General features: G+C 55.7%; 2 protein-coding genes and 1 non-coding gene across 5 annotated transcripts; all 3 read right to left on the bottom strand.

The window, feature by feature from the left end:
* Window positions 1-1,597: 1,597 nt before the first annotated feature.
* On the bottom strand, window positions 1,598-17,117 carry PTPN6 (protein tyrosine phosphatase non-receptor type 6). 3 transcript variants are annotated; one of them, XM_004006920.5, is made up of 16 exons: window positions 16,852-17,117; window positions 10,716-10,838; window positions 10,343-10,537; window positions 7,717-7,906; window positions 7,451-7,567; window positions 7,252-7,365; window positions 7,006-7,102; window positions 6,565-6,644; window positions 6,251-6,400; window positions 5,130-5,261; window positions 4,856-5,010; window positions 2,863-2,930; window positions 2,614-2,765; window positions 2,424-2,515; window positions 1,966-2,105; window positions 1,598-1,797 (listed from the first exon to the last, which is right to left on the bottom strand). In XM_004006920.5, the coding sequence occupies exons 1-15, from the start codon at window positions 16,863-16,865 to the stop codon at window positions 1,991-1,993; spliced, it is 1,794 nt and encodes a 597-aa protein (XP_004006969.1). In that variant the 5' UTR covers window positions 16,866-17,117; the 3' UTR covers window positions 1,598-1,797; window positions 1,966-1,990. The 3 variants fall into 3 exon arrangements, with proteins under 3 accessions (XP_004006969.1, XP_012030889.1, XP_060270214.1); XM_012175499.4 differs by lacking the exon at window positions 16,852-17,117 and adding an exon at window positions 10,923-11,098; XM_060414231.1 differs by lacking the exon at window positions 6,251-6,400.
* Window positions 17,118-17,549: 432 nt separating this feature from the next.
* On the bottom strand, window positions 17,550-19,161 carry C3H12orf57 (chromosome 3 C12orf57 homolog). The gene is made up of 3 exons (XM_004006921.5): window positions 19,017-19,161; window positions 18,575-18,751; window positions 17,550-17,781 (listed from the first exon to the last, which is right to left on the bottom strand). Exons 1-3 carry the CDS (start codon window positions 19,066-19,068, stop codon window positions 17,630-17,632), a joined length of 381 nt encoding a protein of 126 aa, XP_004006970.2. The 5' UTR covers window positions 19,069-19,161; the 3' UTR covers window positions 17,550-17,629.
* Window positions 19,162-19,330: 169 nt separating this feature from the next.
* On the bottom strand, window positions 19,331-19,392 carry LOC114114213 (U7 small nuclear RNA). The gene has a single exon (XR_003589044.1). It is a non-coding gene; the product is annotated as a U7 small nuclear RNA (small nuclear RNA).
* Between the last annotated feature and the right edge of the window lie 522 nt (window positions 19,393-19,914).

A 19,914-nucleotide genomic window follows, 5' to 3' on the forward strand; every position in this document is an offset into this window, starting at 1 on the left:
GCCCGGTGGCTCAGTGGTGAAGAATCCAACTGCCGATGCAATGGACACAGGTTTGATCCCTGGACCAGGAAAATCCTACACGCCATGGGGCAACTAAGCCCATGTGCCACAACTACTGAGCCTGTGCGCTAGAGCCCAGGAGCTGAAGTTACTGCGCTCACATGGTGCAAACGCTTTAGGGCCCATGTCCCACAACAAGACTGTCACAGTGAGAAGCCCACACTCCGCAACTAGAGAGTAACCCCCACTCGCCGCAACTAGAGAAAACCCCTAGCAGCGCTGAAGACCAGCACAACCAGACAGCAAGTACATTTGTTTAAAAACTAAGACTCTGACCAAGAGCCTAAAGGGAGGAGCCAGGCGGTCCTGAGAGCACCAGGCGTCCAGAGGGCAGGGACGGCAGGCAGGTTGGCTCTGGGCCTGTGCTAAATGGCCTTGATCCATCTTCTTAGTGCTTGGACCCAGAAGTCAGGCCAGAGAATGTGGTTGTGTCCCCCTCGGCGTGACCCCGGCTGCATTTCCAGGAATGCAGGCTCTGGGGCCCAACGGCCTGAGTTAAAATCTTAGTTTCACTGCTCAACAGTCCTGTGGCCTCGAGCAAGTTATTTAATCTCCCTGTGTCTCAGTTTGTCCCACTGTAAAATTGGAATGATACAGGTACCTCGGTTCAATACTGTTAGTCTTGGTTTTGTTCTTTTTTTGGGGGGTCCTGTTTTTTACCTTTTTTTTTGGCCACGCCACATGACCTGTAGGATCTTAGTTCCCTGACCAGGGACCTAACCTGTACCTCTTGCACTGGAAGCTCGGAGTCTTAACCACTGGCCCACCAGGGAAGTCCACAATGCTTTTAGTCGCTTAAACCGTGCCCGACACATGCCAAGAGTGTAATGAATGGGGATTTCCCTGGTGGTTCAGTGGTTAAGACTTCATACTTCCATGGCACGGGGGCCCAGGTTCCACCCCTGGTCGAGGATGTAGACCTCACTCGCTGCAAGCAAGAGTTCACCTGATGCAACCAAAGATTCGCCATGCTCCAGCTAAGACCAGTGCGACCCAATAAATACACAGCTAAGACCAGTGCGACCCAATAAATACACAACTAAGACCAGTGCAATCCAATAAATACACAACTAAGACCAGTGCAATCCAATAAATACACAGCTAAGACCCAGTGCAATCCAATAAATACACAGCTAAGACCCAGTGCGACCCAATAAATACACAGCTAAGACCCAGTGCGACCCAATAAATACACAGCTAAGACCCAGTGCGACCCAATAAATACACAGCTAAGACCCAGTGCGACCCAATAAATACACAGCTAAGACCCAGTGCGACCCAATAAATACACAACTAAGACCCAGTGCGACCCAATAAATACAGTGTGTTTAAAAAAGATTGTGATGAGTTATTGTTGCCAATTATACCATCATCCCTGATCTCAGTGATCTTCACCCACCCTGGCAGGATCACCCTCCACTTTAAAGAAAGGGAAGAGGCAGCCAGACCTGGCCCGTGCTCACGCTCGCCTGTTAAACTGTGAAGGCGCCCTGCCTGCCTCCTCCTCCTGCCAGGCACACAGAGTTAGAGACCCACACACAGTGACCTAGAGGCTTTATTTACACAGGAGACCAGCCTGCCCCACCTGGGGCCTTGCTGGGCTATATACAGGATCCCAGGAGAGGGAGGTGGGGACACGGTCATTTAAATTACAATAGAATGTGGGGGGGGGGGCGTTGCTCCAAGGTTCAGGCTGTGGGTCATCCACTGGAGGCCTCTGAAGAGACGGGGCTGAGGCTGCAAAGGGAAGGGAGGAAAGGATAAGGCGGGGCTGGACCTGGAGTGGGGGACAAGACGCAGGTCTGGTGCGGTTGGTAAGGCAGGGTGAGGCCACAGCTGCCCCCTCTATCCAGGGCAGAAAGACCAGCTGGGAAGCCCCAGGGACAGGCCAGGGAAGGGCCATACCATGGCCGCCCCAGGACGGGCCGGCTCACTTCCTCTTCAGGGAGCCCTTGTTCTTCTCCTTGTCCGCTGACCGCTGTTTCTTCACCTTCTCCTCCTTCTTGTTCTTACTGTGCACATTCTCATACACATCCTCCTTGTGTCTGCAGGGTGGGGCCAGCAGGTCAGGAGATAGGGGCAGGGTTCCCCAGCACCAGCCTGGGGTGACATGGGGTCACCCCATCTCACAGGTGAGCAAACTGAGGCCAGGAAAGCGAGGATGCCAGCCCTGACAGCGTCCTGACACTAGACTAGGAGCTCCCTAGGGCAAAGGCTCCATCTCACACGTCAGTATACGCAGCTCAGGCCCACGTGGAAGGGCACTCAGGAGACACTTGTGAATACAGGTTGTAAGAACCAAGCTTATACTTGAACCCGAACCTCCCTGGAAAGGAAAGTTGGGCTAGGCAGGGGCCACTCACTTAGAGGAGGTGCGGGAGGCCTTGGCGTGGGCGTTCTTCATGGCTGGCGGGTAGGTGATGTTCCCGTATTCCGATTCCCGGCCCTTCTGGGACTGCAGGGAGAGGTGTGGTGGTAGGCCGGTGGTCCCAGCAGCACCCCATGCAGCCCACTGGCCCCCTCAGCCCAGCCAGGCCCCTGCTCTGCCCGCACCTGCATGACCTCCAACTTCTTCTTGGTGGTCTCGATGAACTGGGCGATGGCCACGTAGATGAACTTGTACTGTGCCTCCGTCTGCACCATGCCCGAGCGCTGGGCCCGCACCATCTGGATGGTCTTCTGGATGTCGATGTCACAGTCCAGGCCTGGCCGAGAGGGCAGCCGGATGTCAGGCCCCGAGCAGAGGCGGAGGCGGGGGCCGCTCGCCCACCAGACCCAGCGTCCCCCACCGGTCACCCTCACCCTTGGTGGAGATGCTCTCCATGAGCATGTCGATGACAATGATGGTGCCCGTGCGGCCGATGCCGGCGCTGGGGAGAGAAGGGGCGCGTGAGAGGCCCAGCCCATGTAGGTGGGGAACCAGTGGCTCAAACAGGGCCGGCAGGGGCGGGGCTTAGGGAGCAGGCAGAAGGCAGGAGCGGGGCTTAGGGAAAGGGCAGTGATACAAGCTGCAGGAACCTGGCTGGGTCAGTGCGGTGGGGGTGGGGCAGGCAGGGCAGGGGTTTGCCCCACTCTGCACCCATACTCATCCCTCCAGCCAAGGGATTTGGGGAGAGAGCCTTGCACACTAGTGCTAAGACGCTGCTCCCCAATGCCCATCCCAGTACTTTCCAGCCCCACCGCCTGCTTCCACTTCTCCCTCTTCCCCCCACTACCCCAGGAGATCTGGGACTCCATCCCACTTGTCCTGCCTACTACCCTGGCACCCTGGCCTCCTGGGCCCTCTCCCACAGCTTTGGCTCGAGCCAGGCTGCCCTCCTTGCATGAGGACCATCTTTCCATAAGGCTGCATCTCCCTTTTTCTTCAGATCCTGACAATAGGGTGAGGACAGTTCATCCGCCTGCTGGCCACGAGGCAACTGGGCTCAGGAGACTTGGGGGAGCAGCTAACAGGTCTCCCTTCCTCCCCACCCTCTGCTGCCACCCCCTGGGCACACAGACCCCAGTAGCCTCAAGACTGCACAGAGACCCCAGTTTCACCTCCACCACTAGGCCAGTCAGGCCGATGCCCCAAGTCACACTGTCTAATTTCAAACCCAGATTGTTAAAAATAACACCCTCTCACCCACTTCCTTCCTGTAACGTCTAAATTAAGGCCATGGGGATTTCAAGAAGGTGGGGGGGGGGGGGGCCACGGGCAGCTGGGTCATTCTTGGCGATGGGCCTGTCCCTGGAGGTAGAGTCCCTGAGACAGCATGTGGGGGGTACATCCAGGCTCAGCCCACACAGCCCTGCCCCAGGACACACAAGAGCTGGTGGGCAGAAGGAGGAAGTCCTGGTCCTCAAAGCCTGGGTCACATGGAAGGAGCAGGAAGGGAAGGGAAGGAGACAGACCCCCGTCCCCCCATGGGAGATATCAAAACATGAATGACCCCCCCTTCTGGAGCATTTACTGTACTCCAGACACAGTAAGAGGGTCTCATGTTCACCACAGCCCCATGAAACACTGACTTTACAGATAAGGAACCTGAGGATCAGAGACGTGAAGTCATTTGTCTGAGATCACACAGCCAGGGAGTGGAGGAGCTGGAATTTACAGAAGCTACATCTGTCCAGTAACCCCTGCCTACCCCCTCCCATCCACCCAGGCCAGGCGACCTGCTGGGGCCCCTGCTGCTCATTGCTCCCTCAGCTCCCCAGCTTAGCAGGGTCTCCCGAACATGAACATGGGGAGCTCCAGTGGACCTAGTGGTGCCTGAGCCGAGGGGCTGAGCTGGGGGCACTGGCAGGAAGGGAGAAATAGGAGTGGCATGAAGAGGCCTCAGCACCCCTCCCCCTCATGGCTGCAGATGGTAAAGAGAAGAGTTGGGGAGCCACACCGACCCCAAGGAGAAACACCGTGGGTAGGCATGTGTGAAGAAACAGTAGTAACCTGGACCTGCATCTACCGTGAGCCCTGCTCCAGGTTCTCCCCATGGACCAGCAGTGACCTGACCAGAGGCTTGACCCATTTCCTCATTCTCACATGGCAGGTTGAACTAGACTGGACCAGATGCTACGTCTCTATGGAGACTCCCCATGCCAGGCATGGGCTCAAGCCATGGGCTTGGTTCAAGCTAAGTTCCACCCATAGGTCTGGAAGCTATCAGGGAACCCAGAAGAGGTGGAGGGCCCGGGAGGCTTTGAATGCATTCACGTGTAATTTGCTTACAACAGTGCAGGGCGCTTGGCAGTACACACTTGCCAGCTACTACTTGGATTATTATCACCGGTATCATATCATTGTCACTCTCACCTGCAGTGCACGATGATGGGCCCTGCATGAGGCAGACTCTCCTGCCGCTGGTTGATCTGGTCCAGGAAGCTGAGAACACCCCCAGGCTCGCTGGGGACCCCATGATCAGGCCAGCTAAGATACTGGTAGTGCCAAATCTCCCGAATCAGGTTCCCCTGGGTGGAGGACATAGGGTCAATGTGCCCTGCTCCCCCACGTGGCTTCATTCTACCCAATCCAGGAGAACAAGCGTGAGCAGGGCCCCCAGCCTGGGGCAGGAGCAGGGGACACTCACATTTTCCAGAGGGGAGACCTGTAAGTTTCGGAGTTTGTACTCAGCTGTGTCGTGTTCCCCACAATTGGTTACAGTGTAGGGTCCATAAACACGCTGACTGCCCACTTCTGGCCAGTATGGAACACACTTGTTCTGAAAAGAGAGGGTGGGGAGGGATGTAAGGCACAGAGGCAGAGCCTGAATGCCCAGTGCTGGCCCCGCAGCATCTGAAGGATGAATGGGTGAACTGGCCAAGAGTCAGAGGCTTAGGTCTTGGCTCAGCATGCTCCAGGTGGTGAGACCTGACCAGCCGCTCAACAAGTCATTCCGCACATGCTGGCCAGTACAGACCTCGCACCTGAAGCCGCGCCAACCAGGCTGGAGTGCCAGACACAAGTAAGACACAGCCCAGTGCGCCAGTGTCTCCAGGAGCTCACAGAGAGAAGGGTGCGCCAGGGAACTGAGCCGCTGAGGAGCCCGGGGTAAGGAGGTGCAGGCAGAGACTAATTCTCCCTCTAGGTAATGGAGGAAATCAGGGATGCATTCACAGAGGAGGGAACATGTGAGCCGGGTCTTTAAAAAAAAGAGGTGTCTGTCGAGCAGAGATAGGGAGGAGAGAGGAAGTCACTTCCTAGGAGAAATGAGCTCCTGCAGAGGCACAGAAACCTGAAAGAGCCTGGCAGGTCGGAGGTGAGGGCTGGAGGGCAGCCACCAGCCCTGAGCACCAGGGTCCTCGGGGGGACAGCCTGATGCAGAGGTCACGCACCTCTGCACAGGTCACAGCCACTCCAGGGCAGAGGGTGCCGTGCGAGGGGGCAGCCTGCCCATGAGGTGAGAGTTTGGGGCCAACTTCAGAGACAGTAATGAGGCTGAGTGGAGAGGAGGGGTTACTACCCCAAGGGTGATGGTAGGCACAGGGTGGGGGGACACTTAAGGGATGGAGGCCTCTGGAAATCTGGGTCTGGTGGTCAGGGGAGTCCCAGATAGGAAGCAGAGACCTAGAAGTCATCATGTACTCAGATTTCTGCCTCAGGTCCCCGAGGAGGTCGGGCCCTTGCCCTCTGAGGTGCCCCTAAGTGTCTCTCCAGCTTAATGGTAGTGGAGCAGTCCTGGGGGTGGGGGCTGCGTGGGGCTCAGCCTACCCGGCCCTTCTCCACCTCCCGGGTGGTCATGACAATGACGCAGGTGTTCTCCTGCCACACCATCTGCCAGAAGTCGTTGACCGTGGCCTCCAGGCAGCCCTGGCTGGCGATGTAGGTCTTAGCGTTCTCATCAGGGCCTAGCAGCTGGTTCTGGACAGAGTGCAGAGACGAGCAGGGCTGTGAGCCCCTCATCCACCCACCCACTCACCCATGGCAACAGCTCTGGCTTCACCCAATGTCTCTGGACCCAACATCCCCAGGAGCCGGGGTCCATTTCCCGCGCCCTTCCCACCATGACCGGCGAGTACACCGACCTTCACGTAGTTGGCATTAATGTAGTCAGACCCAGGGATGTTACTGTCGCGTCCCTGCAGGACCACTCGACTGTGGTCAACTGGGAGTGGGCAGAAAGGAAGCAAGAAGGGCCTGGGTCAGAAACCTTTCTTGCGCTCCCAGGCCATCCTTGCCTAGAAGCCCTGCGGGCAGGCCGGGGTGGGGCACACACATGGGTTGAGGGATCTCAACCCATGTGGGCTGGAGGTTTCAGAGGAAGAACGAACATGGTGGGGTGGGGTATGAGGGGATCCTCTGGGGGCCTGGAAGGAGGAGGGATGCCCTTGTGGGTGGGGTCCCTCACAGAAGCTGGGGAAGGGGACCGTCTGCGATGGGGGGAGGTCAGCTAGGGGAGAGGAGCCTCCTGGGCGGTGGGCGCTGCCTGAGCTGGGGGCGGGCTGGAGGCTGCCCAGGGTGCTCACACGGAAGGATGTTCTTGTAACGGTTCTTGCTCTTGTTTTCTGGCCGCTGCCCTTCCAGCCGCTGGTGCAAGTTTTTCACCTCCTGCTTCTGCAGACTCTGTGGGAGGAGTCGGGGAAATGGAGCCTCAGGCCCGGGAGCAGGGCATCCGTGGGTGGAGAGGTCATAGGGCAGATGAGGATGGGGAGTGAGGGGGCAGGGTCTGTCTGGGACCCCAAGCCCTTCACCCTGCTGGTCCCATCACAAACCTCAAACTCCTCCCAGAAGCCGGCCTTGGCTGTCTCTTCTGACTCCTGCTTCTTGTTCAGTTCCAAGACCCGGTTCTCAATGTCAGCCGCGTTCACCCTCGTGGCGTAGTATGGCTGGGGTGGGGGAGGCCAGAAGTCAGCCGCTTCTAGAGCTCAGAGGCTCAGGGAATGGGAGGAGGCAGCCAGGCCCACCCCTCACCTGCCGCAGGTAGACGAAAGCGCCGGAGGCCTCCTCGATCCCCGTCCTCTTGAAATGCTCCACCAGGTCAGTGAGGCTGTCGAAGGTCTCCGAACCCCCCACTGTGTAGCGTCCACCCTGAGGGGCACCAAGTCAGGCCACCTCAGTCTCCCTGCCTGGATCCCCCAGCCTCAGACCAAAGCCCAGGCTGCCCCTCCCCACGGGCAAGGCTGTGGGCACAGAGGGGACCCCCAGCGGGGTGCCTCCCTTGTGCCCAGAGGCCTTACCTCACACATGACTTTGATATGGGTGACTCTGAGCGGGGAGCCAGGGCCAGCCTTGGGCTGGTCGCTGAGCACGGACAGCACAAAATCTCCAGGCTGGCTGAGGCTCTCACGCACAAGGAATGTCCAAGGCTCCCCCTTGGCCTGCAGCAAAGTCTCTGCCTGCCCTCCAGACATGTGGCCATGGTACCACCTAGGGAAGACGGCATCCGGGGAGGTGAGACTGAGGCCGGGGGCGGGCGCTGGGCAGATGCTCAGGGAGGGGGCAGGGAACTTGGGCCCCTGCCATGTGCTGAACTGAGCTGTGCTACACGCTCTCAAATCCGCCACTATGAGTAGGTCCGTCACCCTCACAGAAACCTGAGAGGTAGGTACTACCCATTCTGCAGATGAGGAGACTGAGGCTGGGTGGTGGAACACTGGCCCAAGCCCTGGCTAATAAGTGGCAAGCCTCAGGACTTCTAAGCAAGCCCACCTCCGCAAGTTTAAGACACAGGCAGAAAGGCAGCCACATCCAGAATGTTCAGAGGGGAGAAACCCAGGAAGGGTCTCCATGAAAGACAGGGCTAGGCAAGGGAAGCAGAAATGCAGATGGAGGCCAAACCACAGACAGCAATGGGGTTGGGAGAGACGGAAGTCACAAGCGAGGGGAGAAGTCCCCCTGGGGGTTGGGGTCGGGAAGGTGGACAAGCCCGCAGGGTGAATAGTGGTTTGGGGGCTTTGGGGTGCCCCAGGTGATGTCACTGAAGGGGCTGCTGGGGTTGGGTGTTGGGGGGGAGGCTCAAGGGGCTCAGAGGGGCAGAAAGCAGAACTAGGACCTTTCCCCAAAACACACCCCCTTCCCAGGAGGAAACTGTAGCCCCGCAATGCCCAGCCCCACAGGAAACCACGTGATGGAAAAAACACAAAACTCCTTCTGGGGAGAGAGTGAGAAGTGAGGTTGTGAGGTTTCCTCAGCCCAGGGACAGGAGAAGGGGGGCATTTTCCAACCGCAGGAATGGGGGGAAGGAGGGAGGGGGCCAGTCTGTCCCACCCCATCGTACTGCAGCCCGGAGGAGACTACAGCTCGGAGACTTCCAGAGTCCCCAGCCCAGTGCAGGACCCCTGGGCCACCATATCCCACCACTCAGGGATAGGCCAGGGCCCCCAAGCAGTGGGGAGGGGGCTAACCCTCTTCCCCCAGGCCCCACAGGATGAGGAAGTCTCCATGCAAATGTCAGGCTGACCACAGGCAAAGAGCTAGCCATTGAGGGGACAAATGCAAATTCTCCCCAGAGGAGGAGGGGGAGCTGCCAAGGCCAAGAACCAGAGCAAACCAGAGCAGAGGCTGGGAGAAAGAGCCTTCCCCACAGGCTCCCAGGGTCAAGGGTGAATCCAGACCTCCTGGTGTGGGGAACCAAAAGCCTCTCTTGAAGTCAGCTGCCCTGGTCTTGAGTCCCTCTGACCCTGACCTCTTCCAGCCACAATTTGAACCCTGACCCCAGGCCCCAGGGGGTCCTCTCAGCTCCATCCCTCTTGCAGCTCCATCCTCAACCACCCCTGCAGCAATCCTTTGGCAGCAATCAGTAGGCCGGACCCTGGCTGTGGACAAGGAGGAGGCCAGGTCATGAAGAGCCCAAAAGGATCTGGGCAGAAAATCCCCATGAATGTGGCAGGGGGGTGCAGGAAGAGGGTGAGAGGCAGTGAACACCAGGGAAGGACAGACACGAGCAAGGGCATCTAAGTGCTTCCCTCCTGGGGGAGGCGGCTTCACCAGAAATGGACCCTGGATGCATGTTCATGGGAAAAAGGGTCTCCAGGGGTGGGTCTGGGGCCTGTACCCCAGCCTCATCCAGTTCTCAGTCTCAACCAGTGACTTGAACAAAATACGGATGCAAGATGGGAGGCATGCATCTCAGAAAGACTGAAAGCTGAAAGAATCCAGGTTCAGAATCATTTCGACAAGGACAAGTTGGCTTGGCCCTAGGAGTGTGCCAAAAAAAGCCCCCATAACAACCCAGAGTTGTTCAGCTGCCCTTCCCCTAATTATAGGAGCTATCATGGAGACACAGCTGGAAAATGAGACACCCCCCAACCCGTCCATAAAAGGCAGAGTCTTTGGGTCTGCCCATACTTTGGGGAGACCACCTGGGGAGTAGCCAGCCCAGTTCTGGGGACCATATCTTTGAAACAAGAAAGATGGGCGGGAAATGCTTAGAGTATTGATGTGGGTCTGGTCAAGGGACTAGTCCAGCACTAGCCGACCCCAGAGGGCAGACCCATTATCAGGGGACACTGAGATGAGCCTATGTGTCCTCATACATGCTGACCCCTACGCTCCTCCTCAACCATAGGAATCCGTGCTGGGGAGAGAACAGTTACAAGAGGTCAGATTCTGTCCCAGCAAGAAGAGCTTTCTAACAACAGAGCCAGCCATTTGGGAGAGACAGCCACGAGGAGAGGCCTCTCTGGCACTGGTAAGGCCTGGAGCACGGGTGGACAGGGACCCTGGAGAAGGGCCAGGCAACCTTCTCTTGCTTCCTAGGGGTTGATGGAAAGGGGGCCCTCAGATCACACGGAGGGAAGAGGCCCAAGGTAGGAAGGACAGCCCACTTCTTGGTGGGGCGGGCCAGGGAGTGAAGACCCTCACCTCTCACTGGTGGGGTCTGAGCAGTTCAGCGGGTACTTGAGGTGGATGATGGTGCCGTCTCGGTCCTGTAGAACACCCTGCTGCTGCGTGTAGTACTCCACCAGCTCCGTCAGCGTCGCGAACTTCTCCCCTCCATACAGATCGTAGAAGTCCCCAGAGTTCTGGATTCGAATATGAGTCACCTGGTCCCCGACCCTGCAGGGCACCCGGTGGTGGTAAGGCCAGTGGAAGGGAGAGTGGAGGTCGGGTGAGGGTAGGGGGTGGGTGGGGGCCCTGGCCAGGGTTGGGGTGGATACACCCAGGGGCCTGGGGAAGCGAAACGAGCAGCCAAGGGCTGGCACCCCACCCCCGGCTGGAGCCGTGGGCCACCTACCTGACGGAGAGGGAGAAGTCACCCTGGTTCTTGCGGCTGGGCCGTGCCAGGAAGCTTCCGTGGACTCCTCGGCCCTTGAGCAGGGTCTCCGCATCCAGCCCACTGAGGTCTCGGTGAAACCACCTGGGGGCCGGGAGGGTGGTGAGGAGAGGCCTCAGGGCCCTGGGGCACCCTGCCTCCTGCCTACCATGGGTGCCCGGCCCTTACCTCACCATCCTGGGGTGCCCGGGGCGGGGAGGGGGGTGAAGGCGTGAGGCAACGGCGTGGTGCCGCTGAGTCTGGGCAGGCGGGGGACGCTGGGGCTAAGCTCTGGCAGCTATCAGCACCCAGGCCACCTCGCCACCCAGCGCGGTCCTGTCCTGCTTCTGGGCTGCCACTCCACTGGCCTGGGGCAGCCGGCAGGGCGGGGACAGGAAGGGGCGCGGCCGACCCCTTGGGGGAACTCACTCACTTCTCGTTTTAGGGCAGAGCAGGGAGAAGCTCGGGGTGGCGGTGGGGGTGGGGACAGGACCCACTTCCCACACGCCCGCCATTGAAGGCCTGGGGAGGGTGGACCTCCACACACGACCACCCAAATGAGAACACACGTGAGCCTCCAGCGCCCCAGGCCAGCTCATGCTTGGTCCATGGGAACCCACACAGTCACGCGCCATCTCTTCCTGCTCCATGCAGCCTTCCCTGGTCCAAACCAATAATAATGCTGAGGGTGGCAACTATCATTAGCGGTGTCTGCCTAGACAACAGGCACAGTGCTGGGCAGTATTTACCTGCCTTATCTGATATGTCCTCAAGGTAGCCCTGTGAAGCAGGTACCTTCATTATTCTCATTTTCCAGACAAAGAACCTGAGGCTCTGGGCGTGAAGGCAGCTTGCCCCAGGGCCACACGGTCAGTAAATGGCAAACCAGAGTGCAAACCGGATGGCCTGGCTCCAAAGCTAGTGATTTTAGCTACTATATGCCAGGCCTCAGGGCTTCAGAGAACAGAATAAAAAGTTAAATAAAAAGTTAAGGGACTTCCCTAGTGGTTCAGTGGTTAAGAATCTGCCTTGCAATGCAGGCAGGCCTCACAGGTTCAATCACTGGGCAGAGAGCTAAGATCCTACATGCTGTGGAGCAATTGAGCCGTGCCACAACTAAATCTGTGTACCACAATGGAAGATCCTGTGTACTGCAACTAAAACTGGACACAGCCAAATAAGTAAATTTCAAAAAAGAAGAGAAAAAGTTAAAAAGGTTGGGGAGGGGGGCACTTCCCTAGGGGTCCAGTGGCTAAGACTCTGCTCCCAAAGCAGGGGGCCCAGGTTGGGTCTCTGGTCAGGGAACTAGATCCCACATGCTGCAGCTAACACTAGGTGCAGCCAAATAAATAAATAACTTTTTAAAAAAACGAACAGAGGTTGAGAGACTCTTCCAATCAGGCCAAAGTGGGGGGAGGGCAGTTTCCTAACTGTTTAGGCTGGGCAGATGCCTCTTAGAGGCATAGAAACCCTCCCTCGACACACACATCTGAATAGGTGCCCTGGGACAGAGGGCTGGATAAAATGACCCTGGAGCAGCCCTGTCCAACTGGCACCTTCCCTGCTTCTTGTCCTCGGCCTTTGGGCCATCCACCGTGCCCCAACCCTGCAGTCAGGTGAGAAGCGGAATGCGAAGCAGGTGGGGCCAGAGCCGCCAGCCCTATGGATGGATCCACCGGAGTCTGAACTGTAGGTTCTTGCTGAGGGGGTCTGGTCTGAATCCGACGGAGCTCAGGACTCTGCCCAGGGGCTTGTCTCCTGGGCTGCAGCGGGGCACCCAGACCTGGCCATGGCCTATTCTCAGGGCCTGTTCACCTGCAGAGGCCCTAAACACTAAAAGCTTGTGATACTCCGTCTAATTCCAAAAAAACATACCGCCAAACGAAAGCAAGAGGAAAGAAGCCCAATGCAAGATACACAAGAGGGGACTTCCCTGGGAGTACAGTGGTTAGGACTACAGAGTGCAAGGGTTTGATCCCTGCTCAGGGAACTAAGATTCCACAAGCCCTGAGACACAGCCAAAATTTAAAAAAAAAAAAAGATACACAAGAAATCCTGTGAGTAGATTCCCTAGGGAAGGGACCAGAGCGGGTAGCTGGAGGAAGGGGCTGGGAGGGACCTTTCCATCTCTCTCCTTCCACCTTTTTTTAAAAAATATTTTTGTATTTATTACTTATTTAATTGGCTACACCAAGTCTTAGTTGTGACATGCAGGATCTTTGAGCTTCATTGCAGCCTGCAGGGTCTTTAGTTGCTGCATGTGGGGTCTACTTCCCTGAGCAGGCATCTCTCCCAGGCCCCCTGCCTTGGGGGCCTCTTAGCCACTGGACCACCAGGGAAGTCCTTCCAGTCCACCTTTTTGAAGACTGTAGCATGAGCATGTAGCCCCTTCATTAAAATAAGTATACTGACTGGGAGATGGCAATTTCTGGGATAGCAGATCTGAGTGGTGTGTACACAGATGAAGTAAATGTGATGTTCAGTATTCAAGCATATTATGTATGCTATGCCTCAAAAAAGAAGGAAAAATAAGAATCAACTCAAGCCCAATGAAAGTCTATTTTCTTATGTTGGCTACTTTATCATTTTTTGAATATCAATTCTCCGCCCTCCCCACCTCCAAAAAGGGCTTCTGGAGACCCTGCTTGATCTATTTATCTCATGGTCTAACACTGACTACCTCTATCTTAGACAGTAGTAGCCTTGAAAGACTATGAACTCTCTCTCGCAGCAGGGGGCAGGAAGAGAATGGACACCGTCACCTCTACTACCGGGGGCCCTCACCTCCAGCACAGGAGGTCCACAGCTGGTATGGCTCACCTCCAAGTGGTTAAAACTTAGCACCATGTCTCACAGAGAGCATGTGTCAAATGACCACATTCATCCAGACCCATGCACATACATGGTCACAAGCCCAGGTCCAGTCCTACCCATGCACATCCTACTTGTCACATACCGATGAGTATACACGCGTGCGCGCACGCGCATGCACAAGCATCCACTTACGCACACACAGTCCCACTAAAGGCAACCTCATCATCCAAGTCCATCTACACACGTATATAGTCAGGTGCAAACACCCACACATAGACACATCATCCCAACCACCCACAAAGTTGCAGGTCCCTACATAGCACCCAACACCCCCTGTACTGTGGCCACAAGCCACTGTCCCTCTGGAATTTTAAAAAAGAAACTAACTAGGCACTCAGAAACTCCTGACCATCAAAGAGACAGGAATTTCTCTGAAGGGTGTCAAGTCAGAAGGTAGACAGACACTAGGATGATACACACAGTCTCTACTTGGCAGGAAAATAAATAAGAAGCACCACCCTTCCCTGGGCATAAGTGCTCTGGAGTTCACAGAGCACTTGCACGTGCACACACACACACACTCCCGTTTGGGCCTCAGACATCCCCCAGGGCTCAGTGGTTGTGGCCCACGGTCTTAGCTGTCCCTCTGCAAATAGGATCTTCCAGGACCAGGGATCAAACCCGTGCCCCCTGCTTTGGCCAGCGGATTCTTAACTGCTTTGATCTAGGAATTATTTTCCCCATTTCTTTTTTTTTTTAAGGGAGGTAAACAGGCTCAAGGAAGCTGAGAGTTAAAAAAGTAAGGGCCTACTAATTGAGAAGAGAAAATTACTCACTTGGGAAGCAAGGAGATAAAGGCAGAGATGAAGATCAACAGGTATGCAGAAAGACAGGCAGTCTGGAAGAGCAAACAAAGTAATCTCTAGAAAGCTCTTGAAGTTCCCTGGGCCTCAGTATCCCTACCTGATAAATGGGTTTAACAATATTTCCCAAATGCTGATATAAAAAGCCGATATGAAGTAGGTTTTTAGTATGAAAACACACAGCTTTTGTGTGATGTTATTAATGTATATGCCAACCCTATTTAGTAGGTCCTGTTAGCCAATTTTATTTATTTATTTTTGGCTGTGCTGGGTCTTCCCTGCTGCTTGTGGTCTTTCTCTAGTTGAGGTGCATGGGCTTCTCAGTGCTGTGGCTTCTGTTTTTGCAGAGCGAAGAGGGGCTCAAAGGCTCAGTAGTTGTAGCCCAAGGGCTTAGTTGCCCTTCAACGTGTGGAATCTACCCAGACCAGGGATCAAACCCATGTCCCCTGCCTTGGCAGGTGGATTCTTAACCACTGGACAACCAGGGAAGTCCATGTTAGCCCTACTTTAGAAACAAAAACTAAGGCTCAGAGAAGTAACTTGACCAAGGTCACAAACTAGGAAGGGGAAAGACAACAAACCAAGGCTGTCTGACGTCTAACGAGGCCACTGTCCTTCCCACTGCACCACCCGCTGCGGGAGGAGGAGGCAGGGCGTGGGCAGAGGCCCCTGGGGAGCTGGCACGGGACCCACGAGCATAGTGCTGGCTGGGAGCTGGGCCCTATGGCTGAGCTGAGCTGTTCTGAGAGGCCGGGACCCTTGGCAAAGGGTCTCACAGGGCCAGCCTGAGGAACCAAGGAAGGATTCTTTCTCAGGAAAGGACTTGCCAACCATCTGGCAGGAAAATGACAGAGGCAGGAGCATGGAAGAGATCGGGGACCAGAAGACCCAATAAGAACCTTGACAGCAGGGATCTCCTTGGCAGTCCAGTGGTTAAGACTCCTCGCTCCCAGTGCAGGGGGCTCGGGTTCAACCTCTCATCAGGGAACTAGATCCCACATGCCACAACTAATAAATAAATGTATTTATATATAAATACATCTATCAATAAACAAATTATTTATAAATAAATCTACCAATAAGTCATTTGTTTACACATAAATCTATTAATAAGTAATTTAGTTATAAGTAAATCTATCAATAAATATTTTTAAAATACATAATTAATAAAATAAATTTTTAATATTTTTTTAAAGAATCTTGACATTGGGGCTGAAGGAGACAAGGGGTGCACTGAGGGAGGCAGGCACACCCCAAGAGCAGATGTGAATATAACAAGCAAGAACTTACTGGACTTGGGGCAACCAACCTACCAACTCACCAAGACGCCCAGCAGGTCCTCACTGTAGTATCCAAACACCAAGAAGGCCCCACGTGACCCAGCCCTCCTCTGTCCTCACTGGCCAACTCTGCCCCCAGGCACCATCATTCAGTTTATTCCCACAGTAGGGTCTTTGTACTGGCCATTCCCTCTGCCAGCAGCACTGGAGCCTGATTCTTCCTCCTCATCCAGGTCTCAGCTCCTTCGTCACCGACTCAGGAAGGCCCTCCCTGGCCCCTCCAGCCAGTGATGCCACTGGCACCCCAGTCCCTTATTAGCATGTGAAGCTGGTTTATTTTCTGGGTAACACTTCCGAGACCCGGCAATTATCCTATTTAATGGGTTCCTTGGGCAGTCTGTCCCCTTCCACCCGCATGAAGCTCCGTGAAGGCAGGAACTGTGTCTCTTGTTTGTTACAGTACTGGCAGCACCTTAAAAAGCACCTGACAGAACTTCCCTGGCAGTCCATTGGTTAGGACCTCACCTTCCAATACCCGGGGTGTAGGTTCATCCATGACTGGGGAGCTAAGATCCCTCCCACATGACTTGGGGCCAAAAAAGCAAAACATAAAACAGAAGCAATATTGTAACAAATTCAATAAAGACTTTAAAAATGACCCACATTAAAAAAAAAATCTTAAAAAAATTTAAAAACTAAAAAGCACCAGCATACAATAGATACTTAACAGTATCTGAATGAATTGATGCAGAGGAGTGAAGGAAAACTGAGGGAGATTGGAATGAAGGATTTGGGACATTTAGTGAGAACAGGGCATCTTTCTCAGGTCTGCCTTTCAGATGTGTAATGTTTCAGGTGTCATTCAGCTCCCTAGGGGACGTGTCCTTAGCAGAAGACAGAAGCAGGGGACCAGAGGGCGGAGAAAGAAATTTGGTGAGAATAAATATGCATCCGTCAGGGAGAAAGTACCAGAGAAGGGGGTGGGTCAGAGGGTCATGAACAAGGCTGGAGTTCTGGCATCTTGTGGGGAAAGTGACCTGGGGAGGGGACAGGGGCAGGTCACACTCATGGTCATGCACCTGTCAGGAGTGAGCAGGATCCCCGCCCCTCCCTCCCCAATGAACAAGAGCCCCGGTTACCCAGATGGAGCAAGGGACTTACCCATGGGACAGCATTTCCCCAGAGGGGTGGGGAGTCCCAGGCAGAAGGCACAGGGGGCGGGGTCGAGCCCGTGGCGCAGCTGTGCAGGGGCCCAAGCCAGGTGAGGAAGAATGCTCAGAAACCAGCCACTTTCCTCTTGATGCTGCCTGCCAGGCCACAGGCACCGTGGGGACAAGCCCCTGGACTAAATAACCCCGGAAAAGGGACAGGTGGGGCGGAGCTGGCCTCAGCAGCTGGCTTCTCCCTCCAGCCCTACTCGGCAGTCTAGCGCCAGCCCAGCACGCCTGCCTGTTCCCCGCCTCCTTCCCTGGGGAAGGGAGGAGCCACCTGGAACTCCACCTGGCCCGCCAGCCAACCGAGCCGCAGGAAGCTGGGTGCTGCGGGCAAAGCCCAGGAAGTCACCCTGGCCAAGGGAGCACCAGCCAATGGGGAAGTCTCCAGGGGCACAGAAGCCCAGGAGCCTCAGGAAAAGTCCAGAAAGCCCCACTGCTCAAAGAGGGTGAAGGCTGTGCAGGCCACCCCACCCAGGGGGGTTGAGGGGCCGGCCCATCCTCCCACTCTGCACTCTGCCCTGGAGCTGGTCCAGCCCTGAAGGAACACAGGAAAGATCTGGAAAGGGAAATGGGACAGCCTGAAAGGCAAGAGGGAATCAGGCAGGACGTAGAGGTTGTCAGGGTCACAAAAAACAGACATCAACACTAAGTCACAGGCACATTTATTATCCTGCAGTACAATTAGGTCTTCCCTTCCCCAGCAGTGTTAACGGGAGGGCCAGTCCTCAGGAGGCGGCCACGCTGCCACCTGAAGCAGGCCCGTGGGGCGGCAGGGTCATGGGCGGCAGGAACAGAGCCTTCAGCTTCCCCGACAGGCTGGCAATCTCAGGATCCTGGGCTTCGTAAGACTTAACAAGGCGGGCAAACTTAAGAACACCTGCAAAGGGGAACGAAACTTCAGTCCACATCCACAGGGGACGGATGTGCCCAAGATGGCAGGAGGGAGCAGCCTGAGCTGGAGTGGATGGCTGCTTCCCCTCTGGTCAGGTAGCTGTCTTCAAAACAAGACCCAGGCAATGCCCTGCGTGGTCCGGATAAATTATTTCCTGGTCTACACCAGGCACAACCGGATGGGATGCAGTGAATGAAAACATCCCAAAGCAGTGTGCTTCCCAGGATCAGATTAACCATTTTAGCAGTTTAGTCACAAGAGCCCAAAGGATGCGTACCCAACAGAACAAGATCGCCAGTCTATAACCAGGACACAGGAGGATCATGGGCCAGCTGGGTGGGATCAATAAACACTCTTGGAGAACTCGGTGATCTCACCCAAGAAACTGAACCCTCAGATTAGCCAGCCCTCAGATTAGCTGAAGCACTTTTTTTTGGGGGGGGGGGGCGCTGCAGAAGTGTGTGGTCACATAGACATTTCACTAAAAGCCATCAAAATGGGACTCATGGGACGTTCTCCTGTGGCCTCCATCACTGGTTTACTAGCAGAGTCTGATTTCTCATCTTAAAACGGAATAACAGTATAATTAATGGTAACGACAACATGCACTTAAGAACCTCTCGGCTCAAGATTACAGCAGACCCTGGGCTCTGAGCGCCAACACTGTTAAGACTGTGGCTGCCGCCATGTGGCGAGAAAGGGGACGACGGCTCAGGAACCCAACAGATCCATCGTCCTTTCCTCGACCCAGTTCACCGCCAACCCCCATCCGACCCACCTTCCCCATCGCAGCTGAAGCCGTAGGCTTTAATAACCTCCTGCTGAATCTGCGTGGCTACGGGCAGCACGAATTGCAGCATTTTGCCCATATCGTTACACGCGTTGTCCCGAGCCTCGTCCATGCGAACGGCATTCTCCGGCGCCGAGAACGCTTGGATCACCTCGGCCAGGACCACTGTGCGCAGTCGCCGCCGCGAGTGGGCATCCGAGTCCCGCCGACCCGAGAGGCCGACAGCGCAAGGAAAAGGGCAGCGGATTAGTGAACTGAAGCCGTAATAACCCGATAAGTTCGGCCCCCGAATTCCTCGCTGAAGGCAAGGAGGCCCCTCTGAAGAGAGGATGGTCCCGCGCGCCCCCACTTCCCAGCGAATGCAGTCACACCTCTCGCCCAGCGCCCTTCTCGAGAAAGGAGCCCACCCGGCAAGTGGGAGGCTTCTCACCCTTGGCCTGCTCGGCGCTCAGGGCCGCGGACTGAGCCGAGGCGGACGCCATGGGACAAAAGATGCACGTGCGGCAACGACAAGCTGGCAAGAAACGAACCAGCTCCTAGCGCGGCCCTCCCGGCGCAGGGGGGAGGCGAACGGGAAGCTACATCAGACAGAGCCGGAAACTTCCAGACAAGAGTCCCAACCCCCCGGATCTTCTCCGCCAGCCACTGGGCAACACTTAGACCAAAAAAATAAAACCCGTATCAACAAAAAACAACAGTTTCCCACCCAAATATTTTTCTATTGTTGATATCGACTAGTGTGGGAGGGGCTTTCCGGTAAGAACCGGAAAGCCTGCTAGACAAATTCTAAAAGAGCTGTAACACTGCATGCGTAGCGGCCGGAGAGCGCGCGGCATAGCCACCAACCCCGCTGACAGTGAGGGTGAGCCCCGACGACCGGTTGCTAGCTCCGACTGCTCTACAGATAACGAGAAACACTGCGACTTTCGGAGGGGGAGACAGTGGTCTAAGGAACTCTCTTAAATCCTTCGCGGCTAGAGTTTGTGAACGTTGGAAGGGGGCCTATGCAAATGACCCGATGCCGATTGGCTAAGGAGGAAGCCAGCCACGCCCCCCTTAGTTTTTAAGAACGCAGACAGGGCTTCGCCGCAAAAGAGCTCGGCGGCTCCCGCGCTTTCCTAAAATGGTCTTGCGTCGAGGTGTGAGCTGACGCCCTCTAATTTCCCTTCCCTTCTGGGCGTTTGAAATTATACCCCCACTCCCTCTCCCCGCAACCTTAGGGTGGTTAAGACACCTGGGTTCTAAACTTATTGCAGCCACGCCCCCTGCACCTCCGCTGTATCGCCATTTCTAGCTACTCAACCGAAAGGATCCGGGTCCCCGGAGAC

Source organism: Ovis aries, chromosome 3 (assembly GCF_016772045.2).
Source record: "Ovis aries strain OAR_USU_Benz2616 breed Rambouillet chromosome 3, ARS-UI_Ramb_v3.0, whole genome shotgun sequence".
Taxonomy (NCBI): domain Eukaryota; kingdom Metazoa; phylum Chordata; class Mammalia; order Artiodactyla; family Bovidae; genus Ovis; species Ovis aries.

What these genes read in the sequence shown, in the direction of transcription:
- PTPN6 (XM_004006920.5), bottom strand. An exon ending in GCTTCTGGGAGGAGTTTGAG is followed by an intron (nt 7,103 to 7,251) that starts GTTTGTGATGGG and finishes CTCCTCCCACAG; the next exon opens with AGTCTGCAGAAGCAGGAGGT. An exon ending in GGGAGGTGGAGAAGGGCCGG is followed by an intron (nt 5,262 to 6,250) that starts GTAGGCTGAGCC and finishes CTCTCTTTTCAG; the next exon opens with AACAAGTGTGTTCCATACTG.
- C3H12orf57 (XM_004006921.5), bottom strand. Translation starts at nt 19,068, where the DNA reads ATGGCGTCCGCCTCGGCTCAGTCCGCGGCCCTGAGCGCCGAGCAGGCC. An exon ending in GAGCGCCGAGCAGGCCAAGG is followed by an intron (nt 18,752 to 19,016) that starts GTGAGAAGCCTC and finishes GACTGCGCACAG; the next exon opens with TGGTCCTGGCCGAGGTGATC. An exon ending in CTTCAGCTGCGATGGGGAAG is followed by an intron (nt 17,782 to 18,574) that starts GTGGGTCGGATG and finishes TCCCCTTTGCAG; the next exon opens with GTGTTCTTAAGTTTGCCCGC.